The sequence below is a fragment of the Somniosus microcephalus genome, chromosome 33 (genome assembly GCF_052327205.1).
Source record: "Somniosus microcephalus isolate GS21.2 chromosome 33, FLI_Smic_1.0, whole genome shotgun sequence".
NCBI lineage: Eukaryota > Metazoa > Chordata > Chondrichthyes > Squaliformes > Somniosidae > Somniosus > Somniosus microcephalus.
In genome coordinates, this window is record NC_141019.1 from 35,620,947 (window position 1) to 35,637,548 (window position 16,602).

Here is a 16,602-nt window from a genome sequence, read left to right on the forward strand (position 1 = left end):
AACCTCCTCCAGCCCCCTACAACCCTCCCTATCTCTGAAACCTCCTCCAGCCCCTACAACTCTCCCCATCTCTCTACAGGTTCACCACTCTCTGGGTGAAGAAATTCATAAGAACATAAGAAATAGGAGCAGGAGTAGGCCATACGGCCCCTCGGGCCTGCTCCACCATTCAATAGGATCATGGATGATCCGAATCTAGACTCACGTCCACTTCCCTGCCCTCTCCCCGTAACCCCTAATTCCCTTATCAGCTAGGAAACTGTCTATCTCCATTTTAAATTTATTTAATGTTGCAGCTTCCACAGCTCTCCGAGGTAGCAAATTCCATAGATTTACTACCCTCCGAGTGAAGAAGTTTCTCCTCATCTCAGTTTTGAAAGGGCAGCCCCTTATTCTAAGATTATGCCCCCTAGTTCTAGTCTCACCCATCAGTGGAAACATCCTCATCGCATCCAGCCGATCAAGCCCCCTCACAATCTTATATGTTTCGATAAGATCGCCTCTCATTCTTCTGAACTCCAATGAGTAGAGGCCCAACCTACTCAACCTTTCCTCATAGGTCAACCCCCTCATCTCCGGAATCAACCGAGTGAACCTTCTCTGAACCGCCTCGAGAGCAAGTATATCTTTTCTTAAATATGGAAACCAAAACTGCACGCAGTATTCCAGGTGTGGCCTCACCAGTACCCTGTATAACTGCAGCAAGACTTCCCTGCTTTTATACTCCATCCCCTAGAAAATAATCCAAAAGGCTAACGGAACGCTGGCCTTTATATCTGGAGGACTACAATACAAGGGGGTAGAAGTTATGCTGCAGCTGTACAAAGCCCTGGTCAGACCACACCTGGAGCACTGTGAGCAGTTCTGGGCACCACACCTTAGGAAGGATATATTGGCCTCGGAGGGAGTGCAGCATAGGTTTACCAGAATGATACCCGGACTCTAACGGGTTAAGTTACGAGGAGAGATTACACAAACTAGGGTTGTATTCCCTGGAACTTAGAAGGTTAAGAGGTGACCTGATTGAAGTTTTCAGGATATTAAGGGGAACTGATGGGGTGGAGAGAGAGAAACTGTTTCCGCTGGTTGGGGAGTCTCGGACTAGGGGGCAGAGTCTAAAAATTAGAGCCAGACCTTTCAGGAGTGAAGTTAGGAAACACTTCGACACACAAAGGGTGGTCGAAGTTTGGAACTCTCTTCCGCAAACGGCAATTGATGCTGGGGGGGTCAATTGTTAATTTTAAATCTGAGATTGATGGATTTTTGTTAACCAAAGGATATTAAGGGATACGGGGCAAAGGCGGGTATATGGAGTTAGGTCGTAGATCAGCCATGATCTCATTGAATGGCGGAACAGGTTCAAGGGGGCTGAATGGCCTCCTCCTGTTCCTAATGTAACAGGCTCGAGGGGGGCTGAATGGCCACCTCCTGTTCCTAATGTAACAGGCTCGAGGGGGGCTGAATGGCCTCCTCCTGTTCCTAATGTAACAGGCTCGAGGGGGCTGAATGGCCTCCTCCTGTTCCTAATGTAACAGGCTCGAGAGGGCTGAATGGCCTCCTCCTGTTCCTAATGTAACAGGCTCGAGGGGGGCTGAATGGCCACCTCCTGTTCCTAATGTAACAGGCTCGAGGGGGGCTGAATGGCCTCCTCCTGTTCCTAATGTAACAGGCTCGAGGGGGCTGAATGGCCTCCTCCTGTTCCTAATGTAACAGGCTCGAGAGGGCTGAATGGCCTCCTCCTGTTCCTAATGTAACAAGCTCGAGGGGGGCTGAATGGCCTCCTCCTGTTCCTAATGCAACAGGCTCGAGGGGGGCTGAATGGCCTCCTCCTGTTCCTAATGTAACAGGCTCGAGGGGGCTGAATGGCCTCCTCCTGTTCCTAATGTAACAGGCTCAAGGGGGCTGAATGGCCTCCTCCTGTTCCTAATGTAACAGGCTCAAGGGGGGCTGAATGGCCTCCTCCTGTTCCTAATGTAACAGGCTCGAGGGGGGCTGAATGGCCTCCTCCTGTTCCTAATGTAACAGGCTCGAGGGAGCTGAATGGCCTCCTCCTGTTCCTAGGACACCCATTATGAAACTACCACCACCAGCAGTAACAAATCCCGTATGTAAACAGGTCCCGGTCACGGCGCAGTTGCATGCTGCCGTCAACAGGAAGCGCTCCAGGCCCACAGTATCCGGTACCCACCGTGCCCGCATCGACGCTCACCTGCTGAGTCACCAGCTTTTGGATTTCCTGAGGGTCATCGCCAGGTTTGAGGGCGGAAGTTGTCCCTGGTTTCACCTCAGGTGCGGGCTCTGCGGACATCTACGCACAAAGCATGTTGATTAATAAAACCGCCTGATAAGTGGCAGGTAACATTCGCGCCACACAAGTGCCGGGCAATGACTATCTCCAACAAGCAAGAGTCTAACCACCTCCCTCTTGACCTTCAATGGCATTACCATCGCCGAATCCCCCACCATCAACATCCTGGGGGGTCACCATTAACCAGAAACGTAACTGGACCAGCCACATAAATACTGTGGCAACAAGAGCAGGTCAGAGGCTGGGAATTCTGCGGCGAGTGTCTCACCTCCTGACTCCCCAAAGCCTTTCCACCATCTACAAGGCACAAGTCAGGAGTGCGATGGAACGTTCTCCACGTGCCTGGATGAGTGCAGCTCCGACAACACTCGAGAAGCTCGACACCATGTAGGACAAAACAGCCCGCTTGATCGACACCCCATCCACCACCTTAAACATTCACTCCCTCCACCACCGGCGCACCGTGGCTGCAGTGTGCACCATCTACAAGATGCACTGCAGCAACTCGCCAAGGCTTCTTCGGCAGCACCTCCCAAACCCGCGACCTCTTCCACCTAGAAGGACAAGGGCAGCAGGCGCATGGGAACACCACCACCTCCGAGTTCCCCTCCAAGTCACACACACCATCCTGACTTAGAAGTATATTGCCGATCCTTCATCGTCGATGGGTCAAAATCCTGGAACTCCCTCCCTAACAGCACTGTGGGAGCACCTTCACCACACGGGACTGCAGCGGTTCAAGGCAGCGGCTCACCACCACCTTCTCAAGGGCAATTAGGGATGGGCAATAAATGGTGGCCTTGCCAGCGACGCCCTGATCCCATAAACGAATAAAAAAAACAGGGCCGTAGCTCCTCATTACTCTCTCTGCTAGCTCACTTCGGGAAGGCGGATCTAGGTCCATGCTCCGCCAGGGGGGCAACCGATCTCCCAACTGGACTCCCTGCACTCAAATACCTTGCCAAAATTAGGAAGGCAAATGATATGTTGGCCTTTATTGCAAGGGGGTTGGAGTATAAGAGTGAGGAAGTCTTGCTCCAATTGTACAGAGCCTTCGTGAGACCACACCTGGAGTACTGCGCACAGTTCTGGTCTCCTTATCTGAGGAAGGATGTACTTGCCTTGGAGGCGGTGCAACGAAGGTTCACTGGATTGATTCCTGGGATGAGAGGGCTGTCCTATGAGGAGAGATTGTGTAGATTGGGCCGATACTCTCTGGAGTTTAGAAGAATGAGAGGTGATCTCATTGAAACGTATAAGATTCTGAGGGGGATTGACAGGGTAGATGCTGAGAGGCTGTTTCCCCCCTGGCTGGAGAGTCTAGAACCAGGGGTCACAGTCTCAGGATAAGGGGTCGGCCATTTAGGACTGAGATGAGGAGGAATTTCTTCACTCAGAGGGCGGTGAATCTTTGGAATTCTCTGCCCCAGAGGGCTGTGGAGGCTCAGTCGTTGAGTATATTCAAGGCCGAGATCGATAGGTTTTTGGACTCTAGGGATCGGGTGGGAAAGTGGAGTTGAGGTCGAAGATCAGCCATGATCTTATTGAATGGCGGAGCAGGCTCGAGGGGCCGAATGGCCGACTCCTGCTCATAGTTCTTATGTTCTTAACTCTCCCGTCTCCGATGCTGCCCCAGCCCATCTCCCAGCTTCCACCGTCAGCACATTACTAAAAGGTGGGGGAATCATAGGGTATTGATTTGTTGAGAGAGATTCCCCAACAAATATTAACGCACTCCCGGGGATCCCCTGACTAAAGCACTCCCGGAACTGCAATGGCCTCAACACGTGTTCTAACTCCCCTCCTCCAACTCAAAATCTAGGCCTTGTGGGCTACTATTAATAATCTCCGAGCGATCAGTTACACAGAATGTACAGCACAGAATCTGGTCCGCGCCGGTGTTTGTGCTCCACCCCAGCCTCCTCCCACCCCTACTCCATCTCACCCTATCGCCATATCCTTCTATTCCTTTCTCCCTCGTGTGTTTATCCAGCTTCCCCCTTAAATACATCTGTGCTATTCACAGAATCACAGAAACCCCACAGTGCAGATAGAGGCCATTTCGGCCCATCGAGCCTGCACCGACACATATCTCACCCTATCCCCGTAACCCCTACACCAACACATATCCCACCCTATCCCCGTAACCCCACGTATTTAATCCCCCTAACACTAAGGGTCAATTTATCATAGCCAATCATCCTAACCCGCACATGTTTGGACTGTGGGAGGAAACCGGAGCACCCGGAGGAAACCCACGCAAACACGGGGAGAAGGTGCAAACTCCACACAGACAGTCGCCCGAGGCCGGATTCAAACCCGGGTCCCTGGCGCTGTGAGGCAACAGTGCTAACCACTATGCCACCGTGCTGCCTCAACCACTCCCTGTGGTAGCGAGTTCCACATTCTCACCACTCTCTGAGGTAAAGAAGTTTCTCCTGAATTCCCTGTTGGATTTATTAGTGACTATCTTATATCGATGGCCCCGAGTTCTGGTCTCGCCCCACAAGTGGAAACATCTTCTCTACCTCTACCCTATCGAAACCCCTTCATAATTTTAAAGATCTCTATCAGGTCACCCCCTCAGCCTTCTCTTTTCTAGAGAAGAGAGCCCCCAAGCCCATTTAGTCTTTCCTGATAGTTTAATGGGAGCATGTGTGAGTTAGAGAAAAGGTTGGCAGAGACTCGAGCATCCCGGGGTGGGTGGGGGGAGAGAAAGAGAAACGAGTTACTGACATGAATCAGTCATTCATGAAAGAAAGACTTATGAAATAATAGAGTGGCCTACGGGTGGCGCTGTCCAGGGAGAGTATAAATACTCGGGCACGGGCCCAGCTTGCGCAGGACATTCTTAACAGGAACTAGTGAAGGACACAACTAGACCTCCATGTTGTAAAACAGTTGATTAAAGCTTTGTTTAACGCTTAGACCAAGTGCCTAGTAGTTTTCTTACGTCAGTTACCTTCTGACCTCCGTATTTCTTCTGCATCTCCCCAATTCGGTCACTTTCTAACTTCTGGAATAACGGGCTCACCTGGAACAGACAGAATAGTCGCCGTGTTTTTTTAAAACGTTTTTTTACAATCCACGTTACTTAAGAAGCAAGACACGTAAAAGAAAAACTCGCATTTCTCCAGCCCCCTTTCACCGCCTCAGGACGTCCCAAAGCGCTTCACAGCCAATCAAGTACTTTTTTTGGAAGTGTGGTCACTGTTGTAATGTGGGAAACGCGGCAGCCAATTTGCGCACAGCAAGCTCCCACACACAGCAATGTGATAAATGACCGGATAATCTGTTTTTGTTAGTGATGTTGGTTGAGGGATAAACATTGGGCCCAAGGACACCGGGGAGAACTCCCCCCCCCCCCCCCCTGCTCCTCTTCGATATCGCGTCATGCCACTTTCCCGCCCGATCTCCATATCCCTCGATTCACTTAATATTCAAAAATCTATCGATCTCAGCCTTGAATATACTCAACGACTGAGCCTCCACAGCCCTCTGAGGCAGAGAATTCCAAAGATTCACCGCCCTCTGAGTGAAGAAATTCCTCCTCATCTCAGTCCTAAATGGCCGACCCCTTATCCTGAGACCCCTGGTTCTAGACTCTCCAGCCAGGGGGGGGGAAAACAGCCTCTCAGCATCTACCCTGTAAGAATTTTATACGTTTCAATGAAACCACCTCTCATTCTTCTAAACCCCAGAGATTACAGGCTCAATCTACTCAGTCCCTTCTCACGGGACAAGCCCCTCATCCCAGGAAGCAGTCTGGTGAATCTTTGTTGCACACAGTCTAAGGCAAGTATAGCCTTAGGGAAGGAGACCAAAAACTCCAGCTGTGGTCCCACCATACAACAGTAGCAAGACTTCCTGACTCTTATACTCCAATCCCTTTGCAATAAAGGCCAACATGCCATTTGCCTTCCTAATTGCTTGCTGCCCCTGCAGGTTAACTTTTGGTGGTTCGTGTACCAGACGCGCCTTGGGACGTTTAACTACGTTAAAGGTGCAGTTAAAAAATAGGGCCCATTAGGGACAAAAGTGGCAATCTGTGTGTGGAGCCGGAAGATGTAGGAGGGGTTCTAAATGAATTTTTTGCATCTGTCTTCACTATGGAGAAGGACGATGTAGACATAGAAATAGGGCGGGGGGGACTGTGATATGCTCGAACACATTAACATCGAGAGGGAGGAGGTATTGGCGGTTTTAGCAGGCCTAAAAATGGATAAATCCCCAGGCCCGGACGAAATGTATCCCAGGCTGCTGTGTGAGGCAAAGGAAGAGATTGCGGGGGCTCTAACACATATATTCAGAACCTCTCTGGCCACAGGGGACTGGAGAACAGCTAATGTAGTTCCATTATTCAAGAAGGGAAGTAGGGAAAAACCAGGGAACTACAGGCCAGTGAGCCTAACATCAGTGGTGGGAAAATTATTGGAAAAAATTCTGAGGGACAAAATCAGTCTCCACTTGGAGAGGCAAGGATTAATCAGGGATAGTCAACATGGCTTTGTCAAGGGAAGATCATGTCTGACTAATTTGATTGAATTTTTTGAGGGGGTGACTAGGTGTGTGGATGAGGGTAACGCAGTGGATGTGGTATACATGGATTTCAGTAAGGCCTTCGATAAAGTCCCGCACAGGAGACCGGTCAAGAAGGTAAGAGCCCATGGAATCCAGGGTGCCTTGGCACGTTGGATAAAAAACTGGCTTAGTGGCAGAAGGCAGAGGGTGATGGTCGAAGGTTGTTTTTGTGACTGGAAGCCTGTGGCCAGTGGGGTACCACAGGGATCGGTGCTGGGTCCCTTGTTGTTTGTGGTCTATATTAATGACTTGGATATGAATGTAAAAGGTATGATCAGTAAGTTCGCGGATGATACAAAAATTGGTAGGGTGGTAAATAGCGAGGAGGGTAGCCTCAGTCTGCAGGACGATATAGATGGGTTGGTCAGATGGGCGGAACAGTGGCAAATGGAATTTAACTCGGAAAAGTGCGAGGTGATGCACTTTGGGGGGACTAACAAGGCAAGGGAATACACAATGAATGGTAAGACCCTAGGCAAGACGGAGGGTCAGAGGGATCTGGGTGTGCAAGTACACAGATCCCTGAAGGCGGCGGAACAGGTGGATAAGGTGGTAAAAAAGGCATATGGGATACTTGCCTTCATTAGCCGAGGCATAGAATATAAGAGCAAGGAGGTTATGATGGAGCTGTATAAAACACTGGTTAGGCCACAGCTGGAATACTGTGTGCAGTTCTGGTCGCCACACTACAGGAAGGATGTGATAGCTTTGGAGAGGGTGCAGAGGAGATTCACCAGGATGCTACCAGGGCTGGAACGCTTCAGCTATGAAGAGAGACTGGGCAGATTGGGTTTGTTTTCCTTGGAGCAGAGGAGGCTGAGGGGGGACATGATTGAGGTGTACAAAATTATGAGGGGCATAGATAGGATGGATACTAAGGAGCTTTTTCCCTTAGTAGAAGGGTCAATAACTAGGGGGCATAGATTCAAGGTAAAGGGCGGGAGGTTTAGAGGGGATTTGAGAAAGAACTTTTTCACCCAGAGGGTGGTTGGAGTCTGGAACTCACTGCCTGAAAGGGTTGTGGAGGCAGGAACCCTCACAACATTCAAGATGCATTTGGATGAGCACTTGAAATACCATAGCACACAAGGCTACGGACCAAATGCTGGAATATGGGATTAGATTAGACAGGGCGTGATGGCCGGCGCGGACACGATGGGCCGAAGGGCCTCTATCCGTGCTGTATAACTCTATGACTCTAAATGAAAGTAGATGTTCTTATTACACCAGATCCCGCCTGATTCCCGTGACATAAGAGTAGGAGGAGGCCACACGGCCCCTCGAGCCTGCTCCGCCATTCAATGAGATCGTGGCTGATTATCGACCTCAACCCCACTTTCCCGCCCGATCCCCATATCCCTCGATTCCCCGAGAGTCCAAAAATCTATCGATCTCAGCCTTGAATATACTCAATGACTGAGCCTCCACAGCCCTCTGGGGCAGAGAATTCCAAAGATTCACCACCCTCTGAGTGAAGAAATTCCTCCTCATCTCAGTCCTGAATGGCCGACCCCTTATCCCGAGACTGTGACCCCTGGTTCTAGACTCTCCGGCCAGGGGGGGAAACAGCCTCTCAGCATCTACCCTGTCAATCCCCCTTCAGAATCTTGTATGTTTTAATGAGATCACCTCTCATTCTTCTAAACTCCAGCGAGTATAGACCCATTCTACTCAATCTCATCATAGGACAGCCCTCTCATCCCAGGAATCAATCTAGTGAACATAGAAACATAGTAGATAGGAGCAGGAGGAGGCCATTCGGCCCCTCGAGCCTGCTCCGCCATTCAATGCGATCATGGCTGATCATCCTAATTCAGTACCCCGTCCCTGCTTTCTCCCCATATCCCTTGATCCCTTTAGCCTTAAGAAATATATCCAACTCCTTCTTGAATAAATTTAATGTATGGGCCTCTCCTGCCTTGTGTGGTAGAGAATTCCACAGGTTCACCACTCTCTGGGTGAAGAAATTCCTCCCCATCTCAGTCCTAAATGGCTTACCCCTTATCCTTAGACTGTGACCCTTGGTTCTGGACTCCCCCGCCATCGGGAACATCCTTCCTGCATCTAGTCTGTCTAGTCCTGTTAGAATATTATAAGTTTCAATGAGATCCCCTCTCATTCTTCTAAACTCCAGCGAGTACAAGCCCCTTCGTTCTGAACCAGATGTATGGCAGATGCAGTATAATGTGGATAAATGCGAGGTTATCCACTTTGGTGGCAAAAACAGGAAGGCAGATTATTATCTGAACGGCAACAGATTGGGAGAAGGGGAAGTGCAACGAGACCTGGGTGTCCTTGTGCACCAGTCGCTGAAGGTAAGCATGCAGGTGCAGCAGGCAGTTAAGAAGGCAAATGGTATGCTGGCCTCCGTAGCGAGAGGATTCGAGTGCAGGAGCAAGGATGTCTTGCTGCAGTTGTACAGGGCCTTGGTGAGATCACACCTTGAGTATTGTGCGCAGTTTTGGTCGCCTTATCTGAGGAAGGATGTTCTTGCCATGGAGGGAGTGCAGCGAAGATTCACCAGACTGATACCTGGGATGGCAGGAATGACGTATGAGGAGAGGTTGGGTCGATTGGGCTTATGTTCGCTAGAGTTTAGAAGAATGAGAGGGGATCTCATTGAAACGTATAAAATTCTAACAGGACTAGACAGACTAGATGCAGGAAGGATGTTCCTGATGGCGGGGGAGTCCAGAACCAGGGGTCACAGTCTAAGGATAAGGGGTAAGCCATTTAGGACAGAGATGAGGAGGAATTTCTTCACCCAGAGAGTGGTGAACCTGTGGAATTCTCTACCACAGAAGGCAGTTGAGGCCAATTCATTAAATATATTCAAGAAGGAGTTAGATATATTTCTTAAGGCTAAAGGGATCAAGGGATATGGGGAGAAAGCAGGGACAGGGTACTGAATTTGGATGATCAGCCATGGTCGCATTGAATGGCGGAACAGGCTCGAGGGGCCGAATGGCCGACTCCTGCTCCTATCTTCTATGTGTCTATGTCAGCCTTGAATATACTCAACGACTGAGCCTCCACAGCCCTCTGGGGTAGAGAATTCCAAAGATTCACCACCCTCTGAGTGAAGAAATTCCTTCTCATCTCGGTCCTAAATGGCCGACCCCTTATCCTGAGACTGTGACCCCTGGTTCTAGACTCTCCAGCCAGGGGGGAAACAGCCTCTCAGCATCTACCCTGTCAATCCCCCTCAGAATCTTGTACGTTTCAATGAGATCACCTCTCATTCTTCTGAAGTCCAGAGAGTATCGGTCCATTCTACACAATCTCTCCTCATAGGACAGCCCTCTCATCCCAGGAATCAATCTAGTGAACCTTCGTTGCACTGCCTCCAAGGCAAGTATATCCTTCCTTAGATAAGGAGACCAAAACAAGTATATAGAGAGAGAGAGAGCCTCCACTTAAAACCAGCGACATCGCGAGACTGCCCCGCAATTGATAAAGGGGCCCCGTCGGTTGAGGCGTTAATCCCGCCGAAGGCTTACCGTGCCAATCCTGTGTCCGGCGGGCAGGCTGCAGACAACGCGGTCGGTCAGGGAGTTGCAGTCCTCGGGGGCCCGGAGCTGGCACTGGATGGTGGTGCTGACGGTCGGCATGTAGGGCTGCAGCATGACGGAGAGGAGGCAGGCCAAGTTCACCGCCACTCCCGTCACCGTGCCCGCGCGTTTCCTGCCGGGGAGAGAAATGGAGCGATCAGAACCAGCAAAGGCGGGTCTCGCGTGAGGCGCCAGCAAGCAGAACAGTGGTTGGAATTTTACAGCGGAGAAGGAGGACATTCACTCCCTCAGCACCGCCCCTGCGACAGTGCGGCGCTCCCTCAGTCCCGCCCCTCCGACAGTGCAGCGCTCCCTCAGCACCGCCCCTCCGACAGTGCGGCGCTCCCTCAGTCCCGCCCCTCCGACAGTGCAGCGCTCCCTCAGTACCGCCCCTCCGACAGCGCGGCGCTCCCTCAGCACCGCCCCTCCGACAGCGCGGCGCTCCCTCAGCACCGCCCCTCCGACAGTGCAGCGCTCCCTCAGCACCGCCCCTCCGACAGTGCGGCGCTCCCTCAGTACCGCCCCTCCGACAGTGCGGCGCTCCCTCAGTACCGCCCCTCCGACACTCCCTCAGTACTGCCCCTCCGACAGTGCGGCGCTCCCTCAGTACTGCCCCTCCGACAGTGCGGCGCTCCCTCAGTAATGCCCCTCTGACAGTGCGGCGCTCCCTCAGTACCGGCACTGGGAGTGTCGGCCTGGATTATGGGAGTCAAGTCTCTGGAGTGAGGCTTACAAGGATGATAGAACTGAGAGGTTGTAACTATCTGGAACGACAGAACAGGCTGGGGCTCTTTTCTCTAAAGAGAAGGCGGAGGGGTAAACTGATAGAGGTCTTAAAAAATTATAACAGGTTTTCGATAGGGTAGATGTAGAGAAGATTTTTCCACTTGTGGAGGAGCCCAGAACTAGGAGCTTTCAATATCAGACAGTCACTAATAAATCCAATGGGGAATTCAGGAGAAATGTCTTTACCCAGAGAGTGGTGAGAATGTGGAACTCGCTACCACAGGGAGTGGTTGAGGCGAATAGTACAGGTACATTTCAGGGGGAAGCTGGATAAACACACGAGGGAGAGAGGAATAGAAGGATATGGTGATAGATGAGATGGAGTAGGGGTGGGAGGAGGGTCGAGTGGAGCATAAACACTGGAATGAACGGCCCGTTTCTGTGCTGTACATTCTGTGTAACAGGCTCCGCAGTGAAAACTGAGCCACGGACTGACACAAAAGGGGGGGGAGGAAGTGGGGAAGAGAAAGACAATCGTATTCGGAGACTCACTTGTCTGCGTCGCTTCCTTTGATGTTTCTCCACGGTTCGTTGATTTGGATGTACTGGTTGCCGTAGCGAGATATGTTCAGGATACACCGCAGAGCGTCTCGAAGCCTGGGGCGGACACGGGAAAACACAAGACGTTAAAAGCCCCCATAGCCCCGACACTGCTCCGCGCAACACTGGCCCGCTTCCCACACCGAATAATATCACAAGGAGATCGTGCGAGAGAGAGAGAGAGAGAGAGAGAGAGGTACTAAGCCCCACACACACAGAGCAGGCAAGGCCGAGGCTCCATCCCCGCACAGCAAGCTCCCATAAACAGCAACATGATAATGACCAGGTAATCTGGGGTTGATTTGAACGATGTTGGTTGGGGGTAAATATTGGCTCCCTCAGTACCGCCCCTCCGACAGTGCGGCGCTCCCTCAGTACTGCCCCTCCGACAGTCCGGCGCTCCCTCAGTACTGCCCCTCCGACAGTGCGGCACTTCCTCAGTACTGCCCCTCCGACAGTGCGGCGCGCCCTCAGTACTGCCCCTCCGACACTGCGGCACTCCCTCAGTACGGCCCCTCCGACAGTGCGGCGCTCCCTCAGTACTGCCCTTCCGACAGTGCTGCGCTCCCTCAATACTGCCCCTCCGACAGTGCGACGCTCCCTCAGTACTGCCCCTCCGACAGTGTGGCGCTCCCTCAGTACTGGCACCATGGAGTGTCGGCCTGGATTACTGGGCACGAGTCGCTGGAGAGGGGGCTCGAGACCACGACCTTTTGACTCGGGCGCGAGAGAGAGAGAACGCACGCTACCCACTGAGCAACGGCCGACACATCTCAAAAGGAAAAGGCAGCCTGTCGGGAGTATCGATTGCCCACGGCGACACGAGTTTGGCTCCAGTGCTCACCGTGCTTTCTCCAGGTACTGGTTGTACTGCTGCAGTTCCCACGTCACCTGGGCCAGCAGCCGCTTGTCATCCCGGGCCAGCTCCATTTCCGGAACGCAGCCGTCGAAGAATTTACTCACAAACATCCCGGCTCTGCCAAGGAAACATGGGCGGGTTGATCAGTACCTTACCGGCGGCGCGTCGCGAGCGAGTCGGAGAACAGGCCAATTTAGAACGGCGGTGGTGGTATATTGTGTAACACAGTGTTTTATGCCAAGGGGGAAAGTGTTCAAATCCCTTCGTGGCCTCCTCGCCCACTCCCTATCTCTGTAACCTCCTCCAGCCCCCGACAATCCTCCCCATCTCTGTAACCTCCTCCAGACCCTACAACCCTCCCTATCTCTGTAACCTCCTCCAGCCCCTACAACCCTCCCTATCTCTGTAACCTCCTCCAGCCCCCGACAATCCTCCCCATCTCTGTAACCTCCTCCAGCCCCTACAACCCTCCCTATCTCTGTAACCTCCTCCAGACCCTACAACCCTCCCTATCTCTGTAACCTCCTCCAGACCCTACAACCCTCCCTATCTCTGTAACCTCCTCCAGCCCCTACAATCCTCCCTATCTCTGTAACCTCCTCCAGCCCCTATCACCCTCCCTATCTCTGTAACCTCCTCCAGCCCCCTACAACCCTCCCTATCTCTGTAACCTCCTCCAGCCCCTACAACCCTATCTCTGTAACCTCCTCCAGCCCCTACAACCCTCCCTATCTCTGTAACCTCCTCCAGCCTCTACAATCCTCCCTATCTCTGTAACCTCCTCCAGCCCCAGCAACCCTCCCTATCTCTGTAACCTCCTCCAGCCCCTACAACCCTCCCTATCTCTGTAACCTCCTCCAGCTCCCTACAACCCTCCCCATCTCTGTAACCTCCTCCAGCCCCGACAACCCTCCCTATCTCTGTAACCTCCTCCAGCTCCCTGCAACCCTCCCTATCTCTGTAACCTCCTCCAGCCCCCTACAACCCTCCCTATCTCTGTAACCTCGTCCAGCCCCCTACACCCCTCCCTATCTCTGTAACCTCCTCCAGCCCCTACAACCCTCTCCAGGCCCTACAACCCTCCGAGATCTCTGCGCTCCTCCAATTCTGGCCTCGAGCATCCCCCCCGCCGATTTCCATCGCTCCACCAGTGGTGGCCGTGCCTTCAGCCGCCTAGGCCCCAAGCTCTGGAATTCCCTCCCCAAGTCGCTCCACCTCTCTCTCTCTCCTCCTTTAAGATGCTCCTTAAAACCTCCCTCTTTGACCAAGCCTTTGGTCACCTGTCCTAATATCTTATGTGGCTCGGTGTCAAATTTTGTCTGATTGACTCTGCTGTCAAGCACCTTGGGATGTTTTACGACGTTATGCGCTGGATAAATGCAAGTTGTTTAAAACCCTTTCCCAATAGATGGAGGGGGACTGGCTGGAGGAAAGCGGAACGACGGTAGAGCCTGCTCCTGTAAGGCCCCAGATTGCGTTTCCGGGGGTGGGGGCTCTCAATAAGCACACGCCGAAGTCCTTTAGGTGGTTAATCGCCGTCACCGAAAGCCACTTGCTGCTGTACCCCATCGGGTGCGAGACTTTCAGCTGTGATGCAAGACTGGACTCACACAGCGCAGGAGGCGGCCAGTCGGCCCTTCGAGCCTGCTCCGCCATTCAATAAGATCAGGGCTGATCCTCTATCTCAATACCATATTCCCGCTCTCTCCCCATGCCCCTTGATGCCTTTTGTGTCTAGAAATCTATCTCCTTCTGAAATATATTCAGTGACTTGGCCTCCACAGCCTTCTGTGGTAGAGAATTCCACAGGTTCACCACCCTCTTGAGTGAAGACATTTCTCCTCATCTCAGTCCTAAATGTCCTACCCCGTGTCCTGAGACTGTGACCCCTCGTTCTAGACCCCCCCCAGCCAGGGGAAACATCCTGCCTGCATCCAGTCTGTCTAGCCCTGTCAGAATTTTATATGTTTCAATGAGATCCCCTCTCATTCTTCTAAACTCTAGTGAATACAGGCCTAGTCGACCCAATCTCTCCTCATACACGACAGTCCTGCCATCCCAGGAATCAGTCGGGTGAACCTTCGCTGCACTCCCTCTATGGCAAGTATATCTTTTCTTGGGTAAGGACTGACCCTCCTGCCACTGGAAACAGTTTCTCCCTCTCTGCTCTGTCAAGACCCTTCATGAGTTAGAACACCTCTATCGAATCTCCCCCTTAACCTGCAAGGGGGCAGAATTGGGGAGGGGTGGTGGGCCCAATAAGGAGTCGTGGTGGGAAGGTTAAGGGTCTTTACCCGAAGGTGGGAGGGGTGATGGGGCACGATGGTAGGGGGGGGGGGTAGGTTAAGAGGCTTTAACTGAAGGTGGGGGCGAGGGGGGGCAGAATGCAAGGGGTGAGGGGGCAGAATGCGGTGCGAAGGTCAAGGGTCTTTAACTGAAGGTGAGGGGTTAGGGGGCAGAGTGGGGTGCGAAGGTCAAGGATCTTTAACTGAAGGTGAAGGGTGAGGGGGCAAAATGCGGTGCGAAGGTTAAGGGTCTTTAACTAAAGGTGCGAGGGGTGAGGGGGCAGAATGCGGGGGTGCGAAGGTCAAGCGGCTTTACCTGTTGACGAAGTTGCCCAGGTTGTTGAGCAGCTCGGAATTGTTCTTCAGCATGAGGTCGCTCCAGGAGAAGGAGCTGTCCTGCCCCTCGGGACGGACATAGAGCAGGTAGAAGCGCCAGATGTCGGCCGGGATCCCCGTCTCCTTCGCCATGTCTCCGAACACGCCGACTCCCCGGCTCTTGGAGAACTTGCCATCCTCGTAATTCAGGTATTCTGCAAGCAGGTGGGCGGGGCGCAGGTTAGAGAGGGAGGGTGTGTGGGGAGACAGAGGGGGGGGGGGGGGGGAAGAGAGAGACAGAGAGGGGGGGGGGGAGAAGAGAGAGACAGAGAGGGGGGGAGAGCGAGCGAGAGCGAGCGCGCGAGCGAGAGAGAGCGAGAGAGCGCGCGAGCGAGAGAGAGAGAGCGCGCGAGCGAGAGAGAGAGAGCGCGCGAGCGAGAGAGAGAGAGCGCGCGAGCGAGAGAGAGAGAGCGCGCGAGCGAGAGAGAGAGCGCGCGAGCGAGAGAGAGAGCGCGCGAGCGAGAGAGAGCGCGCGCGAGCGAGAGAGCGCGCGAGCGAGAGAGAGCGCGCGCGAGCGAGAGAGAGAGCGCGCGAGCGAGAGAGAGCGCGCGCGAGCGAGAGAGAGAGCGCGCGAGCGAGAGAGAGAGCGCGCGAGCGAGAGAGAGAGCGCGCGCGAGCGAGCGAGAGAGCGCGCGAGAGAGCGCGCGCGAGCGAGAGAGAGAGCGCGAGCGAGACAGCGCGCGAGCGAGACAGCGCGCGAGCGAGACAGCGCGCGAGGGAGACAGCGCGCGAGCGAGCGAGAGCGCGAGCGCGAGAGAGAGAGCGCGCGAGCGAGAGAGAGAGAGAGCGCGCGAGCGAGAGAGAGAGAGCGCGCGAGCGAGAGAGAGAGAGCGCGCGAGCGAGAGAGAGCGCGCGAGCGAGAGAGCGCGCGAGCGAGAGAGAGCGCGCGCGAGCGAGAGAGAGAGCGCGAGCGAGCGAGAGAGCGCGCGAGCGAGAGAGCGCGCGAGCGAGACAGCGCGCGAGCGAGCGAGAGAGAGCGCGAGCGAGAGAGAGCGAGAGCGCGCGAGCGAGAGAGCGAGCGCGCGAGCGAGCGAGAGAGAGCGCGCGAGCGAGAGAGAGAGAGCGCGCGAGCGAGAGAGAGAGAGCGCGCGAGCGAGAGAGAGAGAGCGCGCGAGCGAGAGAGAGCGCGCGAGCGAGAGAGAGCGCGCGAGCGAGAGAGAGCGCGCGAGCGAGAGAGAGCGCGCGAGCGAGAGCGCGCGAGCGAGAGCGCGCGCGAGCGAGAGCGCGCGAGCGAGAGAGAGCGCGCGCGAGCGAGACAGCGCGCGAGCGAGAGAGAGAGCGCGCGAGCGAGAGAGAGAGCGCGCGAGCGAGAGAGAG

At 53.7% G+C, this 16,602-nt stretch overlaps 1 protein-coding gene across 5 annotated transcripts in view; it reads right to left on the reverse strand.

Moving 5' to 3' along the window:
• The window catches only part of mars1 (methionyl-tRNA synthetase 1), a 74,667-nt gene that overhangs the window by 2,342 nt on the left and 55,723 nt on the right, over positions 1-16,602 (reverse strand). For 4 of the 5 annotated variants that reach the window (XM_085973043.1, XM_085973042.1, XM_085973046.1 and 1 more), the window contains 6 exons: positions 15,227-15,440; positions 12,611-12,742; positions 11,719-11,823; positions 10,390-10,573; positions 5,262-5,342; positions 2,210-2,308 (listed from right to left, as the gene is read on the reverse strand). In XM_085973043.1, the coding sequence (XP_085829169.1) occupies positions 2,210-2,308; positions 5,262-5,342; positions 10,390-10,573; positions 11,719-11,823; positions 12,611-12,742; positions 15,227-15,440 (815 nt within the window). The remainder of the gene's footprint in view (positions 1-2,209; positions 2,309-5,261; positions 5,343-10,389; positions 10,574-11,718; positions 11,824-12,610; positions 12,743-15,226; positions 15,441-16,602) is intronic. The other variant, XM_085973044.1, reaches the window with a different exon arrangement.